Source organism: Microcaecilia unicolor, chromosome 10, assembly GCF_901765095.1.
Source record: "Microcaecilia unicolor chromosome 10, aMicUni1.1, whole genome shotgun sequence".
NCBI lineage: Eukaryota > Metazoa > Chordata > Amphibia > Gymnophiona > Siphonopidae > Microcaecilia > Microcaecilia unicolor.
Window position 1 is genome coordinate 29,826,842 of NC_044040.1, and position 22,728 is coordinate 29,849,569.

The 22,728-nt window shown below is 43.6% G+C and overlaps 1 protein-coding gene across 1 annotated transcript in view; it reads right to left on the bottom strand.

The window, feature by feature from the left end:
• The window catches only part of RELN (reelin), a 568,089-nt gene that overhangs the window by 424,766 nt on the left and 120,595 nt on the right, over positions 1-22,728 (bottom strand). The window contains exon 3 of the mRNA XM_030217170.1: positions 17,816-17,951. Coding sequence (XP_030073030.1) covers positions 17,816-17,951 — 136 coding nt within the window. The remainder of the gene's footprint in view (positions 1-17,815; positions 17,952-22,728) is intronic.

Genomic DNA, 22,728 nt, shown 5'->3' on the forward strand with positions numbered 1-22,728 from the left:
CTGCATTTGGAAAAGGGAGAGTTTCTAGTTGGCAGCGCAGCGCCTCATGTCTGTTTGAGGGCGGCAGATCGCCTCAGGCCTTCCCTCACTGTGTCCCACCCTCGTCTGATGTAACTTCCTGTTTCCGCAAGGGCGGGGCACAGTAAGGGAGGGCCCGAAGGGAGGCGATCTGCCGCTTTCACAAGGAGGTAAGGCGCTGCTCTGCCGATTTGAATGTAGGGGGACCGGTGGCGGATGGAGGAGGGCTGTCGACGGGGCTGGGGTTGGGCGGGTGGAGACTGGGGACTACAGCGCCAGTGGAGCAGGAGAGGGAGACGACAGTGGTAGCAATTGGGGAGGGGGCGATGGCCCGGGCGGGGTGGTGGTGGCGGTGGCCCAGCTCAGTCTCTCAGTGGCCCTGAGCCTGTCCTTGGGGACCAAATGATGACATCAAGCTCTAGTGATGTTTATCTCATCAGAAGCCCAGTTTCAGCAACAGGTAGGTATAAATATCTGAAAAGGGGGGGCAATGCACATGCACGCAGTGCTTTTTATACAGCATAGTCATTTCAGTTTTGGAACTTTTTACACCCCACGCAGTTGTAAGAAACGGATGGGAAAGCACATTAAATAAACTATCAGCTGGCCTGATAGATCAGTTTTAGCACTGCACACTGCGTGCGCTTGATTTTCCTGCCAACCCAGCAGAGCTTGAGCTTGTTGTGGGGAACTCATTTTTCATTGAACATTGAGATTTGAATTGAGACATCCAGCTCAGCACAATCTGAGTTCCATCAGAATACTTGCTGCAAAACATCAAATGGTCATCCAAAAATCTCCTCCAGACCCTATGGTCTACTTCTCCTTTTTTTGCAGGTTAGGCCAAGTCAGCCTGGGTGATTTCCTCTCTCTTGGTTCAAGCCAGGCATGAAAAGAAGCAGCTCCTTACTGTTTCTCAGCTGTCCTCAGCCCCTAAGAGGACTGCGGCACTCTCAGCCCATCGCTGGCAAGATGCCACCGGACCGAGGTTAACAAGGCCTTGTATAGCTCTCTCCAAAACACAGACAGAGAACTCCCACTAACAGTGGCAGACACTTTGGCACACCCTCCATTACAGCATTTTATTACTCAGCACAGAACAGAAGCAAGGGGTTCCAAAACTTTCCTCACTCTATGGAGCCCTAGTATAATTATAGTATTCCCTTCATCACCCACTCACAAAACAGTTTTCTTCCTAACACAGGGAAAACAGATCATCAGGTCCATACCAAATATCAGCAGCCTTATCTGTAAAATGCCACTTTAAAATCCATACAAACTACCTCGGCAGTATCCGGGTAATGCTGGGAGATCCCCAGGGATGGAGCCTGGGCAGAGCTGGCACTGATCTGGTTTGTGGCAATGTTTAGATAGGTAGTTATCAAGCTGCATTAGGACATTAAATCAGTGTTATTTGCTCCTGAATGTCTGGCCATTGGTTCCAGTGCCCTCATATTATAACATAGCTTGAGGTGAGTATCGGGTGTATGCCGCAGGCATGTTATAATAGGAAAAACGACCCCTTATTTTACTGCCCAGAAGCACTGGGCTGGCATCCCAGGGATTAGGGATTTGACTAAGGTATGCGTGGGGTTCGTAGAAGTTGGCCATAGAGGGTGGGCAATGCTTTCAGGAGGTCTCCAGTGGGGGAGGGTAACTTCTAGGTATGAGGTTTGCTGATAGGGGGGCCCTATAATTGTTCCTCTACCGGACTTGGCGAACGCCTTTACGGTACTATGTAAGCCACATTGAGCCTGCAAATACGTGGGAAAATGTGGGATACAAATGTAACAAATAAATAAATAATCATTTGTGCAAATGTAAGGGTAATTAGAGTAATTTTCTATTCAATTAATTTAGCATGTGGCCTGTACATGGAAATCCTCTATTAACACTGTTTTTTAAACAGCTCTCTCCATGGGCTGTGGAGTGGCCAATTACATAAGTGTTCTATTTGCTTATTAGATATAAGGCTTGTAATGATACCTTTTCTGTTTTAATGCTTTTGATTATGTTTAACAACAACAAAAAAACTAGATGGTAAACAGACTAATGATAATGTAAGCGTGTGGTTGACCAGTAAACCACCATTTAGACAGACAGTATGTCACTTTTTCTTTATGGTTAGATGACTAACATAGCAGTAATTGCAGAAGCCAAAATTGTTGGGAATCTACTTGGATGTTGGTTGAGAGTTTCCATACTTTGTATCATTGGGCTTTCCAAAACTTTGTGAACAGGTGCTCAGGCTTTAAAATCACTGTCTGCATTATTGTTTGGTAGGGCACTATTTCAAATCTACCCAGATATAATTTTATAGAAACAGACCCTTAGCATAGAGGAATACAAATCCTATTTTGGGAGGTTGGGACAGGAATAAGGTTGGTCCAGTGGCTCAATGAAAGGAGTGTGCACTGTTTAGTGAAACCTGTGCATGAGTAATGCTCTGGGATATAAATTACTGATACATTTCTGGCTCAGTTCTTCTACTCCCCAGGTCTCCTGGGCTACTGGAAGTCACTGAGGCAGGGTAAGGATCGATTAAGAGTTATTTTGTAATGATAGGTGGAGAGAAATCTTATAACAAGTCACCAATCTGTGGAGGCCATATAGACACCCATTTTAAGGCCATTTTATAGAGACATATAGATACCTATATGTCTTTCAGGGGCATATCTACCACTGAGCAAGCCTAGCAAAATGCCCAGGGTTGTGCAATGGTAGGGGCCACCTAAAATTGTACCCTCCCTTCCTCTCCCCCCACAACCAGGTCTGGGTCCAGCATCTCTCCACCTTAGCATCTGTCTACCGACCCCTCCCCGCCACTCCTGTAAGTGCTGCAGTGGATCACAACAGAGACAGTGCCAAAAGCTGCTCTCTCTCTGGCGGAGCCTTTCCTCTGCCGTGTCCCACTCACAGGAAGTTACATCAGAGAAGCAGGACACAGCAATGGAAAGGCTCCGCTGGACAGAGAGCAGCCTTCAGCACTGCCTCTGCTGTGACCTTCTGCAGTGTTTACAGGAATAGTGGGGGGAGGTAGACAGATGCTGAGATGAAGAGATGCCAGATTCAGACCTGGTCGCAGGAAGAAGGGGAAAGCTAGACAGATACCAGATCTGGGCATGGAAGCAGGGGAAGAGGGGGATAGATGCTGGACTTGGGGGGGAGCAGAGGCAATAGAGAGAGACCTGGAGCAAAGGGGAAGGGGAAAAGAAGGGGCAGATGGTGGACTAAGGGAGGTGGTGGTGGAGAGAGACAGAGAGAGAGAGAGAGAGAGAGACTGGACCTGGAGAGAGAGGGCAGAGAGATGCTGGACCAACACAGAGAGGGAGAGAGAGATGTCAGACCATAGAGAGAGGAAGAGAGGGAGGGTGGAAGGGTTGTTGACCAGGGAGTGCAAAAAGGAAGGAAGGAGGCTGGGTGGGTTGTGGGCGCAGGAGAAAGAGAAGAGAGAGGAGAGAAGCTAGACATGGCATGGGGAGGGATAGGGACACAAAAGGATGCTGACTCTAGAGGAAACATAGGGACATGGAAATAGATGCTGAACTGGATGGATAGAGGCAAGCAAGAAAGATGGGTGGTAGAGATAAGAAATATCAAAAGGACAGGAGACCCTGGAAAGAGTTAAGAAAAAAAACAGAAGATTGGAAGAGAGACACTAGGACCAAAGCAATGCTCAGACAAGAAAGGTAGAAAATAAAGTATTTTTTTCTGAATTTATTAATTGTAATATGTCAGCTTTGGGATATGTGCACCCCCCCTACTCCCATCCCCACTACCTTGGAAGCAATGGTATTATAGGGAGACCCATCTCAATTTTTCCGCCCAGGGTCCATTCAGTCCTAGCTATGCCACTGGTGTCTTTTTCTTCTTCTTGTTTTCTTTTTTTTTGTGAAATCATGTTTATTACTTCAAGTGAAGTATAGAAGTCTGATGTCTTTATATAATCTTCCAAAATCATGGCTATAGTATAGCCACATACATTTATACCTGGTCAGGAGCAGGTTCATTGTACTAAATCTAAGCCTTGGCAAACATATGTAAAGAGTTTTTGAGATCTTACAGGTCCCTTATCTTATAGTGTAGCTATGTATTACATTACCTTTATTCTGATCACAACCTACAATAATCCCTGATTGTTGCATTCAATTGTTCATTCAGCTGAAAACACAATCCAGCCTATATACAGCAGGCGGGGATCAGCATTTTATTTTTAAAATACTGACCATCGCCAACTGAATTAGCCTCAGATATTCAGTGCTATGTCCAGGCACCGGCGCTGAATACCTGGAGCTAACTGTGGTTGTCCTGGTGTAGAAAGCTTATGTGGATCCCAGCCGATATTCAGCCAGGGCCTGCATAAGACAGTTATGTGGGACCCAGCTTAATATCAGCCAGGACCCAGATGATCTACAAGTCAATCAACATGTCAGGATTCTCTTACCTCTGTACCAAATGGTGGAATTCCCTCCCGAAATTCATCAGAAGGGAACCTAATTATTTGATATTCCGGAAATACCTTAAAGCCTCTCTGTTTAAGCAATTTTTCACAGATGATCATAATTAATTTAAACCCTAATTGTACAATTATTCAATTTCTCAGTTGTTACCTTTTTGCATCTAGCATTCTTTTCATATTACATATTGTAATTACTTAATCCTCATTAATTTTGTTATTACTACTTAATGCATACTATCCTGCATCACTTTTTGTACTGTTAATAAGTCGTTAACCACATTGAACCCGATCTATTGGGATAATGCGGGATATAAATTAAATAAATAAATAAATAAATATAACGAGACCTTGTACTAAACTAGCATGACTTATGGTAAAATCACCATCTTAACGGTAGCCTGTGTTAATAACTTCCCCCTTAAGTTGTGTTTAAATGAGGAAAAATCTCAAATTATGACTGGAACTGTATCTGTCCTGCTGGTCTCTCACTGAATTGCGCAACAGCACAACACTATGGATATTCACTGGTGGGTGATTGAAACAGTGTACTGTGGATGGACAGGCAGAGATTTTTCATGTGTATTAAATTACAAAGAATAATGCTGGATTTTTAAAAATTAAATGCAGTAATACCTAAAGGTTTCAATGAAGGATTGAATGTCTTTGGTATATATTGAGGGGCATAATTGAAAGGGATGCCCAAGTTTTGCTGAGGACGTCCTCGCAAAACGTCACAGTGGAGGGGCAGGGAAACCCGTATTATCGAAACAAGATGGACATCCATCTTTCTTTCGATAATACGGTCGGGGACACCCAAATCTTGACATTTAGGTCGTCCTTAGAGATGGTCGTCCCTAGACTTGGTCGTTTCTGATTTTCGGCGATAATGGAAACCAAGGACGCCCATCTCAGAAACGACCAAATGCAAGCCCTTTGGTCGCGGGAGGAGCCAGCATTAGTAGTGCACTGGTCCCCCTGACATGCCAGGACACCAACCAGGCACCTTAGGGGGCACTTCAGTGGACTTCATAAATTGCTCCCAGGTACATAGCTCCCATACTTTGTGCGCAGAGCCCCCCAAACCCCACTACTCATAACTGTACACCACTACCATAACCCTTACGGGTGAAGGGGGCATCTAGATGTGGGTACAGTGGGTTTCTGGTGGGTTTTGGAGGACTCACATTTACCACCATAAGTGTAACAGGTGGGGAGGGGATAGGCCTGGGTCCGCCTGACTGAAGTGCACTACACCCACTAAAACTGCTCCAGGAACCTGCATACTGCTGTGATGGACCTGAGTATGACATTTGAGGCTGGCATAGGAGCCGACACAAAATATTTTTAAAGATGTTTTTTGAAGGTGGGAGGGGGTTAGTAACCACTGGGGGAGTAAGGGGAAGTGATCCCTGATTCTCTCCCTTGATCATCTGGTCAAGTCGGGCACTTTTTGTGGCTTGGTCATATGAAAAACAGGACCAGGTAAAGTCGTCCAAGTGCTCGTCAGGGACGTCCTTTTTTTTCCATTATGAGTCGAGGACGCCCATGTGTTAGGCACGCCCAAGTCCCGCCTTTGCTACGCCTCCGACATGCCCCCGTGAACTTTGGTCATCCCCGCGACGGAAAGCAGTTGGGGACGCTCAAAAATCGGCTTTCCATTATGCCGATTTGGGCGACCCTGTGAGAAGGACACCCATCTTCTGACTTGTGTCGAAAGATGGGCGTCCTTCTCTTTTAAAAATGAGCCTGATTGGCTGCCAGTGGTCATGAGTTTGCAGATGGAAGATGTCAAAATAGATACTGTCCCAATTTTGTTTTTATCATATTATGAAAAAGTGTACTGTGGGCTTTGTACTGTAGACTATAAGAAATAGAACCAGACATTAATTATAAATTTCTACAACCACAAGAGATTTTTCCTGAATGCAGCTAAGCAAAACATAGTGCTATTTTGGATAACTCCTTGAATTAAGAGACATGAACATCAGACAAAAGTAACAGTAAACTTTAGTTACTGATTGAAGATAAGTCTTGAAAATAAGCTTTTAAGCAAAGTTGAAAAAATGGATCTGTGAAGAAACATTGGTACTCATAACTGTGAGGAATCCCAATCTAATAATATGTGATTTCTCACGGTCCAGTGATATTTAATAATTTACAAATAGTGACATTTTATGGATTTTGTGCCTTAATGAATCAGGTATAAAAAAAGGGATTTTTAAAAACATTTTTATAGAAGTCCTATTATAAAATTACCTCCCACGTGACTACATTTTATCTTTTTCTTAAGTTCTTTATCAGTTATAGATCTATTGACAACAAAGCTTATTATCTAGAGCAGGGGTGGGCAGCTATGGTCCTCAAGGGCCACAATCTAGACAGATTTCCACAATAAAATGCATGATATCTATTTGTATATAATGGAAGCAGTGCATGCAGATGACAGGTGACAATATCTGGAAAAGCTAAGAGAAGCTGGTAGAGTAGTCAGGAAAGCAAAGATGCAAAAATTGAGGCAGTCTGCCCATCCATGCCATCTACTCCTCCTTTCACTTCCTTAGAGATCCAACTTGTCCCAAGCTTTCTCGAATTCAGATACAACTTTTGTCTCCACCACCTCTATCCAGAGGCTATTCCATGAATTCACCACCCTTTCTGTGAAGAAATATTTCCTCAGGTTACTTCTCAGTCCCTTCCACTATGCCCTCTCATTCCAGAGCTTCCTTTCATTTGAAAGAGACTTGTCTCCTGTGCATTTATGCCACATAGGTATTTAAACGCCTCTGTTATATCTCCCCTCTCTTGTCTTTCTTCCAAAGTATATATATTGAGATCTTTAAGGGCCAAGACTGGCTGCCCTTTTCAATGCCTCTCTAGAGTTGGGAGTGGTCATGGAAGGCTGGAGAAGGGCAGATGTGGTCTCTCTCCACAAAAGTGAAAGTAAGGAAGAGGTTAGGAGCTACAGGCTGATAAGTATGACTTCTGTGGCAAGTAAATTTATGGAATGCTTTTAAAACATAGAACAGGAAAGTTTTTGGAATCTAATGGATTACAGGAACCGAGGCAACATAGTTTCACTAGAGGCAGGTCTTGTCAGACAAATCTGATTAATTTCTTTGACTGGGTGACCAGAGAGCTGGATCAAGGGAGAGAGCTAGATGTGGTGTACTTAGATTTTAGCAAAGCCTTTGACATGATTCCATATTTGTCTATATGGAATCATGTCAAAGGCTACTAAAAAACTGAGTACCATTGGTATGGGCCCTATACTAACTGACTGGGTTAGGAACTGGTTGAGCAGAAGGCAACAGAGGGTAGTGGTAAATGGAGCTCATTCTGAGGAAAAGACTACTACTACTTATCATTTCTATAGCACTACTAGACGTACGCAGCGCTGTACACTTGAACATGAAGAGACTGTCCCTGCTCGACAGAGCTTACAAAAGAATGTTACCAGTGGTGTGCCACAAGGTTCAGTTCTTGGACAGGTTCTTCTTAACATTTTTTGAAGCGATATTGCTGAAGGGCTGTCTGTAAGGTTTGCTTCTTTGCAGATTATACCAAAATCTGAAATAGGGTAGACACTCCTAATGGTGTGGATAACCTAGTGAAGCTTGAGAATGGACCAGAATTTGGCAACTAAGATTTCATGCTAAAAATGCATGGTCATGCATTTGGGCTGCAAAAACCCGAAGGAATGGTACAGTTTAGGGGGTGAAGAACTTTTGTGCATGAAAGAGGAGTGGGGCGGGTGTGATTATAAGTGATGATCTTAAGGTAGCCAAACTGGTAGAATAGGTGATGTCAAAAGCCAGAATGATGCTTAGGTTCATAGGGAAAGGAATGGCCAGTAGGAAAAAGGGGGTAATGATTCCCCTATATAAGACTCAGGTGAGACCTCATTTAGAATATTGTGTACAATTCTGGAGACCGCAGCTTCAAAAAGATATTAACAGGATGGAGTTGGTCCAGAGGGTGGCTACTAAAATGGTCAGTGATCTTCATCATAAAGCATATGGGGACAGACTTAAAGATCTCAATACAGTGGTGGAAATAAGTATTTGATCCCTTGCTGATTTTGTAAGTTTGCCCACTGACAAAGACATGAGCAGCCCATAATTGAAGGGTAGGTTATTGGTAACAGTGAGAGATAGCACATCACAAATTAAATCCGGAAAATCACATTGTGGAAAGTATATGAATTTATTTGCATTCTGCAGAGGGAAATAAGTATTTAATCCCTCTGGCAAACAAGACCTAATACTTGGTGGCAAAACCCTTGTTGGCAAGCACAGCGGTCAGACGTCTTCTGTAGTTGATGATGAGGTTTGCACACATGTCAGGAGGAATTTTGGTCCACTCCTCTTTGCAGATCATCTCTAAATCATTAAGAGTTCTGGGCTGTCGCTTGGCAACTCGCAGCTTCAGCTCCCTCCATAACTTTTCAATGGGATTAAGGTCTGGTGACTGGCTAGGCCACTCCATGACCCTAATGTGCTTCTTCCTGAGCCACTCCTTTGTTGCCTTGGCTGTATGTTTTGGGTCATTGTCGTGCTGGAAGACCCAGCCACGACCCATTTTTAAGGCCCTGGCGGAGGGAAGGAGGTTGTCACTCAGAATTGTACGGTACATGGCCCCATCCATTCTCCCATTGATGCGGTGAAGTAGTCCTGTGCCCTTAGCAGAGAAACACCCCCAAAACATAACATTTCCACCTCCATGCTTGACAGTGGGGACGGTGTTCTTTGGGTCATAGGCAGCATTTCTCTTCCTCCAAACACGGCGAGTTGAGTTCATGCCAAAGAGCTCAATTTTTGTCTCATCTGACCACAGCACCTTCTCCCAATCACTCTCGGCATCATCCAGGTGTTCACTGGCAAACTTCAGACGGGCCGTCACATGTGCCTTCCGGAGCAGGGGGACCTTGCGGGCACTGCAGGATTGCAATCCGTTATGTCGTAATGTGTTACCAATGGTTTTCGTGGTGACAGTGGTCCCAGCTGCCTTGAGATCATTGACAAGTTCCCCCCTTGTAGTTGTAGGCTGATTTCTAACCTTCCTCATGATCAAGGATACCCCACGAGGTGAGATTTTGCGTGGAGCCCCAGATCTTTGTCGATTGACAGTCATTTTGTACTTCTTCCATTTTCTTACTATGGCACCAACAGTTGTCTCCTTCTCGCCCAGCGTCTTACTGATGGTTTTGTAGCCCATTCCAGCCTTGTGCAGGTGTATGATCTTGTCCCTGACATCCTTAGACAGCTCCTTGCTCTTGGCCATTTTGTAGAGGTTAGAGTCTGACTGATTCACTGAGTCTGTGGACAGGTGTCTTTCATACAGGTGACCATTGCCGACAGCTGTCTGTCATGCAGGTAACGAGTTGATTTGGAGCATCTACCTGGTCTGTAGGGGCCAGATCTCTTACTGGTTGGTGGGGGATCAAATACTTATTTCCCTCTGCAGAATGCAAATAAATTCATATACTTTCCACAATGTGATTTTCCGGATTTAATTTGTGATGTGCTATCTCTCACTGTTACCAATAACCTACCCTTCAATTATGGGCTGCTCATGTCTTTGTCAGTGGGCAAACTTACAAAATCAGCAAGGGATCAAATACTTATTTCCACCACTGTATATATACTTTGGAAGAAAGACAAGAGAGGGGAGATATAACAGAGGCGTTTAAATACCTATGTGGCATAAAATGCACAGGAGACGAGTCTCTTTCAAATGAAAGGAAGCTCTGGAATGAGAGGGCATAGTGGAAGGGACTGAGAAGTAACCTGAGGAAATATTTCTTCACGGAAAGGGTGGTGAATTCATGGAATAGCCTCTGGATATTATTATTATTATTATTAACATTTGTATAGCGCTACCAGACGCACGCAGCGCTGAACACCTGACAAGTTGGATGTCTAAGGAAGTGAAAGGAAGAGCAGTGGCGTTCCTAGGGGGGCTGGCACCCGGGGCGGATCGCCAATTCGCCCCGCCCCCCGGGTGCAGTGCCCCCCCCTGGCGAAAGGACACTGCCGCGAAGAACCCCCCCCCCCCCCCCCCCCCGCCGGGTGCACGGCTCCAGGGGGGGTGCCGCGCGCGCCTGTCCTCCGTTGTTCCATGCTTCTTCTCTGCCCCGGAACAGGAAGTAACCTGTTCCGGGGCAGAGAAGAAGCATAGAACAACGGAGGGCAGGCGCACGCGCCCCCCCCCCCCGGCGGCGTGCACCCGGGGCGGACCGCCCTCACCGCCCCCCCCCCCTAGGAACGCCACTGAGGAAGAGTAGATGGCATGGATGGGCAGACTGCCTCGATTTTTCTCTGATTCTATGTCCCAGAAAAGTAAAGGGAGCTATTACCCAGTGGTTTTTTTTATTCATCCCCTCCTTGCCCCTCTCCCCACCCCACTTTATCTAGCCTCACCATTATTGTGACAATCCTTCAGCAGGGCCACAGTCAGCAACTCTCTCTAAAAAAAAAAGAAAAAAAGTGCCCAATGTACCTTGTGTCCAGCCTTTACATGTTGCTGTTGTATAATGGTCAGATCTCCATCACCCCTGGGACATTGAGCAGTGAGCACTATTGCTATAGGACACAGAACCTCAAGCAAGCCAAAGAGCAGAAGCCAGGTTCAGGAACCAAACCCTGATCTGCTTGCCAGTGTGCAGCAATTACCACAGAGGCGTCAGTTAACCCCATGTTTTCTGTATGTTGATTAATGTATTAAAAAAAATAGAATCTATACATCCAAGTTCTATGCAAAGTAACATTTGAAAAGTTAACTAGAAGATTCATGCATGGAGTGTGAACATAGCAGTTAGACTAAAACGTGTTTTTCCAAGTTTTGTAACTTTCCTGGCTCTGGTATTTAGGACTATTAAATGATGTTAAAGACTTGGCATATTGCTACAGATGTTTGGTTCATGGCTTCCCTTCCTTTTTTAGAACCATATTTTTGGATTTATAAAAGGATTCCAGCTTGCAGAGGATTGTAATATACCAATTTCTTAGAGTACTATGATGTAATACAATGTTTTCCTAGTGGTCTAGCTTAACCAAAAAATTGCTACTGAATCAAAATGTGGACTTTTAGCAAACACCATAAATACAAAAATCTGTAATTTCTCAGGCTGTCAGTGACTCATGTAATACCAAAAAGGACTGAGTTATGTCACCTTATCGTCTGCCAAAACATGGTATGGTATCATCAAATATACTAAGTTACAATGGTCCAGACTACTGAAGACTACAGGGTCCTTTTACTAAGGTGCGCTGAAAAATGGCCTATGATAGTGTAGACGCGTGTTTTGGGCACCTGCAGAATAAATTTTCAGCACACCTGCAAAAAAATGTCTTTTTAAAATTTTTGATGAAAATAGACGTGTGGCAAAATGAAAATTGCCACGTGTCCATTTTCGGTCTGAGACCTTACCACCAGCCATTGACCTAGCGGTAAAAGTCTCACACGGTAACCGGGCGGTAATGACCTATGAGCGCCAAATGCCACTTGAAAATAAAAAATATTTTTCGGGCACGCATAGCAGACGCACGCCAAAATGAAATTACCACTAGGGCCACGTGGTAACTCCATTTTGGCGCATGTTGGGTGCACATAGACACTTACGCAGCTTAGTAAAAGGGCCCCTAATTATCTTAAAACATATGGAATAAGACTATGCCATTAAACCCAACGCATAATTAAACTCTGGAATTCGTTGCCAGAGAACATGGTGAAGGCGGTTAGCTTAGCAGAGTTTAAAAAGGGGTTAGACGGTTTCCTAAAAAACAAGTCCATAAACCACTACTAAATGGACTTGGGCAAAATCCACAATTCCAGGAATAACATGTATAGAATGTTTGTACGTTTGGGAAGCTCGCCAGGTGCTCTTGGCCTGGATTGACCGCTGTCGTGGACAGGATGCTGGGCTCGATGGACCCTTGGTCTTTTTCCAGTGTGGCATTACTTATGTACTTATGTACCACTTTTTACTAGCAGAAAGGGCAACTTGTCTTTTCACATCAACAGAGGAAGGCCTGTTTCCCATATTTTCTACTGTCTTTTTGGAGCTGAAGGGGTTCCCCTATTCTTTTCCCAAAGGACAAAAATTCAGATCTCTGCACGTCTTGTTGCTGTCTGAGGATCACTAGTGGTATGCTAGAAAAATTCAACTTGTTAGATGGTCCACAAGTAATATAGGCTTGCTATTTGAAGTAGGTAAAATAGATCATCTCTAGCTTGGTTCGGTATTTTGCCCCGTGGATTAGATCAGGGGTTCTTAACCCTGTTCTTGGGACGCACCTAGGCAGTCAGGTTTTCAGGATATCTCCAGCGAATCTGCATGAGATCGAGTGACACGCACTGCCTTCATTATATGCAAATCTATCTCATACATATTCATTGTATTATCATCAACTGAGTAAATATCTTTTTCTAGTTACACCCAATATCATTTACAATAGTAACTATTACTTTCTGCTTAGTGTTATTGGGAGAACGGGGGGGGGGGGGGGGGGGGGAGTTTGGTCTGCAATTTCCTCCTGCTTCTTTGGGCTCCAGTTCAACAGGATCCAGCATCTATTGGAGGAGGAGTGGCCTAGTGGTTAGGGTGGTGGACTTTGGTCCTGGGGAACTGAGGAACTGAGTTCAATTCCCACTGCAGGCACAGGCAGCTCCTTGTGACTCTGGGCAAGTCACTTAACCCTCCATTGCCCCAGGTACAAATAAGTACCTGTATACAATATGTAAGCCGCACTGAGCCTGCCATGAGTGGGTAACAAAACAAAAACAAAGGTGCAATGAGCCTTCATTCACAACTACTTACTGGTTTTCCCCCCGATTCCTATATTTCTTCCCAATTAGCACAGGCATTTCATCAACAGTATTGATCAGGGGGTAACATATCATGGTTCCCTCTAGAATGCAGTAACAAGGACTCTAAGCCTGTGTGTTGCTGAACTATGCCTAGGGCCCCTTCCTCACAATGGACGGTAAACACTTCCTCTGCAGCATCCTGAGTGCTGACAAGTCCAAACAGTCAAAAGTTCTGGCCCAGGAATCAAGTGCAGGTCCTCCACATAGAAAAGTACAGCCCTGCCAGTGAGCCACATTTATGTCCTTAGCAATAAACTAATGGCCTGGTGTTCAAAGTTATAGGTTCACCTGTCGCCAGAGAGTGTACAACTTCACTATCTGTGTAATTTAAAAAATTATACAGATACCCCCAGATTCTATACATTTATTTATTTACTTAGAACATTTATATCCCACAGATTCCCACCATGGCGGGCTCTATGTGGCTAACAACATTCATGAAAAGAGCATCACACAAATTCAAGGTCGGAACAGAGAATAACGAACATCTTTGGAGGGGAGCAAACAGCAGGAGGTACAAACAAGGGCCGGTAGGAAATTAAATTGCAGAAGAGTAGGATTTTTCACATAGATAAGTCTTAAGGGACTTCTTGAATAGATTGTGGTCGGTAGTCTCCTTTAATGTAGATGGTAGAGCATTCCAGTAACGAGGACTCACAAAGCAAAAGGAGGAGGAGAAGAGCAATTTGTATCTTAGATTCCTGCAGCTAGGATAGTGAAGAGTGAGGTAGGTACGAGAAGGCTTTATGGAATTCCTGGAAGGGAGGTCAATCAGGCTGAACATACAAGCTGGAGCTTCCCAGTAAACGATCTTGTGGGTTAGAGCACAGATTTTGAATTTGATACGCTCTTTTATCGGGAGCCAGTGAAGTTTCTCTCTAAGGGGTTTTGCTGCATCAAACCTTGATTTACCAAATATTAATCTCGCTGCCGTATTTTGCGCCATATGGAGCTTCTTTAGGATGTGTTCAATGCAGCCGGTGTAAATCCCATTGCAGTAGTCGAAATGGCTCAATACTAGAGAGTGGATTAGAGTCCGGAATAGGTCACACGGTAGGAATTGTATAAATATATATATGGTGCCCAGATTTGTGTATGCAAATTAATTGTGCAATGAGCCCTTAATTATCAATAATTGGGTGCTAACAGACAATTATTGAAGTTAATTGACACTCATTAAAATTTGCATGGGCATCTGGCTGCATACTATTTTATAAGGCATGGGGCCTAACCGTTCTAGTAAGTAACTCAAAAGGGGGTGTGGCCATGAGCGTGTCAGGGATGGTCTGAAAAGTTGCGCACATAGTTATGGAATATGGCCTCAGTGCCTAACTTGGGCACTAGTATTTACAGCAGGTTTCAGTTGTAAATACTGGTGGCTAAAGTTAAACACAGGCATCAGTGCTAAGCAGTCATATTGAAGAGTTTGACACAACTCATATCAGCATGGGTATTATCCAGAGCATTTTTCATTGTACGCCCGATCAAAGAATATCACAGATGAAGCTCAAAAAAAGATACTCTGCTGAGTATTGTAGAATCAGCTGTGGATGTGATCAATCATTAATTAACATCTTTGGAGTTAAACACAGACAAATTAAGATTGTGACTGTTCTGAAAATCCATATCCTCCTTATGCATCCAGCTTCTCCTACCTAAGCGCACAACTATGGAATGGACTCCCAAAAGCTGTGAAAACAATCTATGACCATCTAAACTTCAGGAAATCACTAAAAACCACCCTCTTCAAAAAGGCTTACCTCACCAATCCAACGTAAATCCCCACACCCAGCAACACAACATAACCAATAATCGTACTGGACAATATACAACCTTCATCCCTTCCATCATCACGGTGCCTCATACACACCGACCTCACTTCGACCACCATATAACCTGTATTTGTTATCAACCGACTGGCAAACGCCTTTACGGTACTAGGTAAGCCACATTGAGCCTGCAAATAGGTGGGGAAATGTGGGATACATATGTAACAAATAAATAAATAAATAAGCATGATTCTATAAAGAGTGCTTGCTCTTTATAGAATCACACTTAGCGCCAATTTTTTCCGGAGTCAAATTTTGAACACCATTTATAGAATTTCCCCCATAGTATCAGGCTGAACATCGGATTAAAGAGCCCGTTAGGAGGCGTAGTCTAATGGTTAGTATAGTGGGCTAAGAACCACAGCTCAGTTTACCCCTGACCCCCACCCCAATTAAAAATTAAATTTCAGGGCTCCACAGTCCCCCCATTTCTCTCTCCTTTCTGATTAAAAATGAATTTGTAGAGCTGATTCCCTCCACTCTTGCCAATACAAAAAAAAAAAAAAAAAGAAATCTGGCGGGAACAATAGCCCCTATATTCTTCTCTCTCTCCTGCCTACCCAATTAAAAATGAAATCACAAGGCTAGCTGCTCCATCCCTCCATCTTTCCTGCTCTCCTGCACAATTGAAAATTAGCTCTCAGCTAAGTCATTTTCCCTCACTCCACATCTAGAAACCCCCGAAACAGAGGTTAATTCCTCTTAGCCCTTCATCCAGCATTGCTGAGTTTAAAGCTAATCACCCTGCTTCCTCCCTGCAACCTGACCTCACCCTTGGCCACATCCACATTTTAAAATGGGGTCCTAAATTTAGACATGCAAACATAAAGGGCAATAACAAGGCACTTGCATTATATGCCAACTCAGGGGTCCTTTTACTAAGCTGCAAAGGCATCTATGAGCAACCAACACGCGTGCCCCAGGCGGTAATTCCATTTTTGACGTACGTCCACAACACACAGTAGAACTTTTCTACTGTGTGGCGCTTACCCAGCAGTAATCGGCAGCATACTCGTGCTGACGATTACCACTCAGTTAACACGTGAGACCCTACCGCTAAGTCAATGGGTGGTGGCAAGGTCTTGGGCCAAAAATGGACACATGGAGGCATATTTTCAAAGCACTTTGGGAGGCTAAGTTCCATATGTTTCTATGGAACTTTGGGAGGCTAAGTGCTTTGAAAATAAGCCTCTTGCTGGTTTAAATTTTGTCCACATGTCCATTTTGCCCCCCCCCCCCAAAAGACCATTTTTGCAGGCGTACTGAAAAATGGACCTGCGCATCCAAAACATGCGCCTACACCAGTGCAGGCCATTTTTCGGCATGCCTCAGTAAACGTTCCTGTGTGCCTAAATGTGCAGAATACTGACATTTAGGCATTTAAGTGGACACTCACCCTTGAAAATGTCATTTGAGCACCTAAATGGTATTCTACAAATAGATACTCAAATGGCATAGCACATATTTGTAAGGGGGCATTTATATAGGCAGAGCATGGGCAAACCATAGGTGGGCCAGACAATTAGGAGCCCTTTTTCTAAGCCACAGTAGTCACTAGTGTGTGCCTACCATGCGCCAAAAAGCAGTGCCGTGGAACGCGCTTAGGCATCCTGCAGTAATGTGCCGATCAGAACGTGCTAATCCCGCGCTGAAAGACATTTTAGCACAGAATTCATGACTATGGGCAGAGAGTGGGCATGCCCTGCGCTAATTGGGTAGCATGGGCACATTGCAACGTGCTGCCCGATTACCGTGGGGTTAACATGGGAGTCGTTAGCACCTACAAAATAGGTGGTGGTAAGGGCTCCCACAATAACAGCCATGTGCCAATTAGGAAATTAGCACATGGCCATTAGAGAAAAGTATATAAATGTGGCCATTGTACCACATGCTAAAAGTGGCCAAAACGCACAGAAAACCCATGTGCTGACAACAGCACTGGCCACATTTTAGTGTGGCTTATTATAAAGGACCCTTAGGCAGGAAGCTTGTAAGTTGCCCACATGCTGGCAGTAAATGCTGAGACACCCATTATTTTCCTATGGGCATTTCAGCCAGCTGATTTCTACCGCAAGCTAAAAACGCTTCCGCAGATTAGTAAAAGATCCCCTTAATTAGTAAAGTTATCGTCCCTAATATAACTTTTTTTTTTAATTTGTAGAAGAGTTTATTGAATTTGAGAAAGACAATTCAAATACAAACTGAATGCAGCAAAATACGAAAGAAGGTTGCTTTCTTCTAGAGACAAATATGTGTTGTGAACAGCACAAACTCGATTTAACATACTGTAAAAGCTCTCCCATTACAAAGTTTAGATAACAGGATAACAAGGTTTTCCCCCCATTTAACCCCCCCCCCCCCCAATATAACTTTTAAAACCTACTTAAATACACTTTACAAACAATGCTGGTGCATTATTTTATATTAAACAAGCTTCTGAAAGTCTTTTTAACATAAGCAATATATTCCTTGCACTTAGATTGAAGGTCTACACCCATGCTACTATGATCATACTTATTTTATACAGCTGAGTTTTTTAAACCTACATAGGGAAAACATTTTCATCTTGTGAGACCTTTGAGTCAGCGAAGGAAAATAAAACACTAGTTCATATAATTAAGGCTTTACTGTATATACTTACATGAAGTTCACACAGCCGGTCCCTGCAGGTGGAGCAATCCAGACAAAGCTTAGATTAGTTGTTGGGAAATGACTCACATGGGAGGCAACAACACTGCACATAAATTGAGTGCCAAACTGGTGGTCCGACATAATGCCTGGAAAAAATGTAAAAAAAAAAAAAATACCATTCAACAGAATAGCCATACAGTATTTATAATTTAAATGGAGCATGTTAGTGTATTATCTAAAAGTGCTCACCAACAGAGGTGGTAGTAAGAAAAGCAGTAATGCTCAGAAAACTAATGTAATTACAAAAGAAACCAAGATTAAACATTTTTAAAAATCTCATAAATATAGGCGCAGATGTTAAAAGCACTTCTTTTTTGAGGGGGGGATTTAGCTCATCCGGATAGCAGCAGCTATTATCTAGATAACTGCTTTGGCAGGCCCTATGCATGGATTTTCAGCAGCCTAATTCTACAAAAGGTGTGTGCTAAAATTTGAGACTAGTGTGAAATTTGGGCACACGAGTTAGAGAATAAGGGCAGCTGCACGCATAACAATTTAATAATGAACTGGCCATTGGTGTTAACTAGCAATAATAGGCTAAATCTGGCCTTAATTGGCGCCGATTAGCAGTTCCATGTGTAACTGCCCTTTAGTCGCTGTTCTACACATTGCACACTGAAATTCCAGAGAGTGCAACTTCAAGGGGCATGGGCGAGTGAGAGGCGTGTCAGGCAGTTATGCCTGTTGGTTATAAATTACTTCAGAAACACGGGAAAAAGCAAACACTGGGCCTTCAGGAATGAGAAAAATGTTAAACTTTTATTTAAGCAAAGACCCGACACGGGCCGTGTTTCGGCGTTCAAGCGCCTGCATCAGGGGTCTAAGATAAAAACAGAGATTGACGATTATTCATGCAATCTGAATAGCAATACACATATAAAAACATGTAAAAACATAAAAAGATAATATTACATTAAGAACCTATTTTTCAAGACTTAACAAAAAAAAAAAAGATAATAATTACGTGAGGAAAACCGTTCAGAATCAAAATCATCAAGTCAAACAAAAGGGACCAAAATTATTATACAAACAGAAAATTCAGTTATCAAAGAAACCTTACCGAAATGTTTGTTTTTTTTTACAGCCAATGGAAACCTTCCTACTCATTGATATGCTATTGCCTTCCCTCTCCTGTGCTTTTTCCAACTTTAGGAAACAGTTCCTGATTGTTTATCTTTTCCTTTATGTCCACAAGCAGACCCATAGGACTTTCTTGGTAAGGTTTCTTTGATAACTGAATTTTCTGTTTGTATAATAATTTTGGTCCCTTTTGTATGACTTGGATGATTTTGATTCTGAACGGTTTTCCTCATGTAATTATTATCTTTTTTTGTTAAGTCTTGAAAGATAGATTCTTATGTTTCAACTTTTTTATTGTATTATCATAATAGTAGACCGTTATACAAACACCAAATTTAGTACATGTACATCACAGTCAGCTAAGTATAACATCAACAATATTTTTGTAATAATTTCCCCCCCCCTTTTTTCCCCCCTCCCCTCCCCTCCCCATTCTTCCCCTCCAAAAAGTTGACATATGATTGTGAAATTGTTAACAGAAGAAAAGAATAACATCATTTACATAATAAAGTATAATAATATCAACCTCCATTGTCTTATGTTTTTTTTCTCTTCAATTGTTACCCTTTGGTCTCAGCTGTATAATATAGCCAATATCACATCTCAATCAAAAGACCCCCCCCTCCCCCCCTATTACCCTATAAATGAGTCTTCTGTGATCACAATTGATACCCAAGAATATTACAGAGCGTTAAGAATTCGACTTCTCCCTCTGTGAGTCATCCCATCCAAATAACACCCCAAAATTTTTTAAAAACGCTCTTTTCGCTTGTATGTTCCTTTTGCCTCTCTCGCTTCCCAAGTAAGCAATTGGTGTACCTGGTTCCGCCAATGCCAGAAGGTCGGAGGGAGTGCAGAGGTCCAGTGCTGCATTATGCATTTTTTGGCTATGAGACATACTTTGCGACACATCATTATTTTGTCCTTGTTTAATCTGGGAAAGGTGTCATGTTTATCTAATACTAAACATAAGGGATTCAATGCTATATCACAATTGACAATTGTAGACAGAAATACCGCTATGTGTCTCCAGTATCTTTTTATTAAAGGGCACACCCACAGCGCATGAAATAGCGTATTATCTGCCCTCTGACATTTCAGGCAGGTAGCGGTATGGATGCCCCCTGACTTGTATAGTTGTGTCTGGGTAAAATAAGCCCTATGCAGCACACGAAACGCACATTCCCGAAGGCCTGCCCCTCCTACTATTCTGGGTATGTCCTGTATTTGTTTTATAATATTCCATCCTGTCAGTGCCCTTCCTATATCTGTTTCCCATTTCTGACGAAGTTGGCTAAACTCTTTCCCAGGCATCAGTCCCCACAATTTCAAATGTATGCTGGAAATCGACGGGACCTCTTCGGCTATTTCTTCAAAAAATCTTCTAACTTTCTCACCTAATTGCTTCTTAATCTCGTCTGTATTTAGTGTGCGCACATAGTGCGTAAGTTGGCGGTGCGCAAAATGATCCCTCCATTGTGCAGTAATTTGCATTTGTGTTACTGCTTTAATATGCCCATCAGCCCCCAATATATCTTGCATGGTTACTATGCCATTTCTTTCCCATGTGACAAAGGTTTGATTCTCTATCCCCAGCCTAAACATCGGGTTGCGAAAGATAGATTCTTAATGTAATATTATCTTTTTATGTTTTTATATGTGTATTGCTATTCAGATTGCATGAATAATTGTCAATCTCTGTTTTTATGTTAGACCCCTGATGCAGGCACTTGAACGCCGAAACACAGCCCGTGTCGGGTCTTTGCTTAAATAAAAGTTTAACATTTTTCTCATTCCTGAAGGCCCAGTGTTTGCTTTTTCGTGTTTCTGTTTATATTTGTATGCTGTTACCCTCTCTTTTGTGATTCTATAAATTACTTCAACCACGTGGACAATAACTTTTGAAAACATCCATAACTGAATTTTTAAATGTCAATAATGTTTTCTCCATTCCAGATTTCACTTCAGACCTCAGCGGTGCATGCTTCCAACTTCATCACACCAAGGGAGGTTTGGGTCGCAAAGCTATTTGGCTGGCGGGGCTTGGGCATCCCTGCCAGCAAAAGTAACATTTTTAAAGGGGGGTGTTGGAATGGAGTCGGGGAGAGAGCAGAAAGGAATGGGCAGTCCCAGAGTCCTGTTCCCCCCTCCCCCAAGCTGCTGGAAACACCCCTGCATTTCCTGATTGATGGTGTGACGGGGTGGGCTCCTAAGACTGTTTGCTCCAGGCCTGCTTTTGCCTCTCAGTGGCCCTGCTTTTCAGGACACCAACCAGGGGCGTATCTGCGTGGGGCCACAGGGGCCTGGGCCCCCGCAGATTTCCCCCTGGCCCCCATCCCGCCGCCAACCCTCCCCCACTAATGTTGTTTACCTTTGCTGGCGGGGGACCCCAACCCCCGCCAGCCGCCGAGGTCTTCAAAGTTCTTGTTCGTCGTCCTCCGTGGCCATGCTGTACCCTGTTGATTCGGAGTCTGTCTGACATTGCACCACATTGTACGCGTGTTCAACGTGGTGCGACGTCAGACAGACTCCGAATCAGCAGCGTACAGCATGGCCACGGAGGAGGACGACGAACAAGAACTTTGAAGACCTCGGCGGCTGGCGGGGGTTGGGGTCCCCCGCCAGCTGAAGAATTATTTTTAAAAGCAGGCGGAAGCGGACCTCGGCTGGCGGGGGTTGGGGTCCCCGCCAGCAAAGGTAAACAGCGTCAGCAGGGGAGGGTTGGCAGCGGGAGAGGAGGTGGAGAGAGTCGTTGGTGGCAGGGGGGGGCTCTGGCAATGGCGGGGGGGAGTCGTTGGTGGCAGGGGGGGCTCTGGCAATGGCGGGGGGGGTCGGTGGTGCCGGGGGGGGGCTAAATGTGCCCCCTCCCTCTGGCCCTGGCCCCCCCTACTGCCAGAGTCCAGATATGCCCCTGACACCAACTACAGTGAATCAGAGCACACAGCATGTATCTTTTGATGTACAGTGTCACAATTATAGCTGACTGTTTTGTGATTTATTACTGCTCCAGTTCTGCTAAATTTTAATTAAAAAGAAAAAATATATATATCTTTAAAATGGTGAAACAAATTGCTTGTGAAAAAGTACCCTTGGTAGTGCCAAATAAAACATTCCCTTGCCCCCTAAAATTTCTTGCTTGTGCCATACCATTCACGTACGCAGGCTATCAATTAGCAGACAATTACAAGCTTTCTAGAGGAGAAGAAAGACAGGGTTCTCATTAAGTAGAGGTCTGATCAGACAGTCCAGAAAATGGCAAATGGTGACAGCCAGCACTGCCTATCTAGACAGCAGCTGTGGCCATACAATACTAAAAGCTGATCTTGCTGTTGCTGTAATGCATGGCTTGGCATGATGCGTATGACTCCGTACTCAATCATCTCTTAAGATCTTGTCTTCCAAACTCAGAAGCTGCCATGGTTTCACAGCTGGGTCCTGTTAACTTGAGCCAGAAGTTCTGCTGGCACCATTTCATTTGCGTCCTGCTCATGGAAGTAGTTAGTTAAACGTTACAGCTGATGAGAAGTCCAGGCTGATGTTTCAACCTGGACAACATTACCCTTGACAAGGCAATTTATTTAGGAAATGTTAAGTATTCTTATACATCTGTGAATAAATCCTCTCTCAAAACTAGCTTCTAATGAGTCACTGTAAAAGCTGCTACAGTGATCAATGGTAAAACAGTTTTATTCATCATTTTCATAATGGCTATTAATTCCTGCTATATACAAGAAACTATAAATAGTACACCCACAGCTTAAATTCAGCAGCTGCGTATATAAG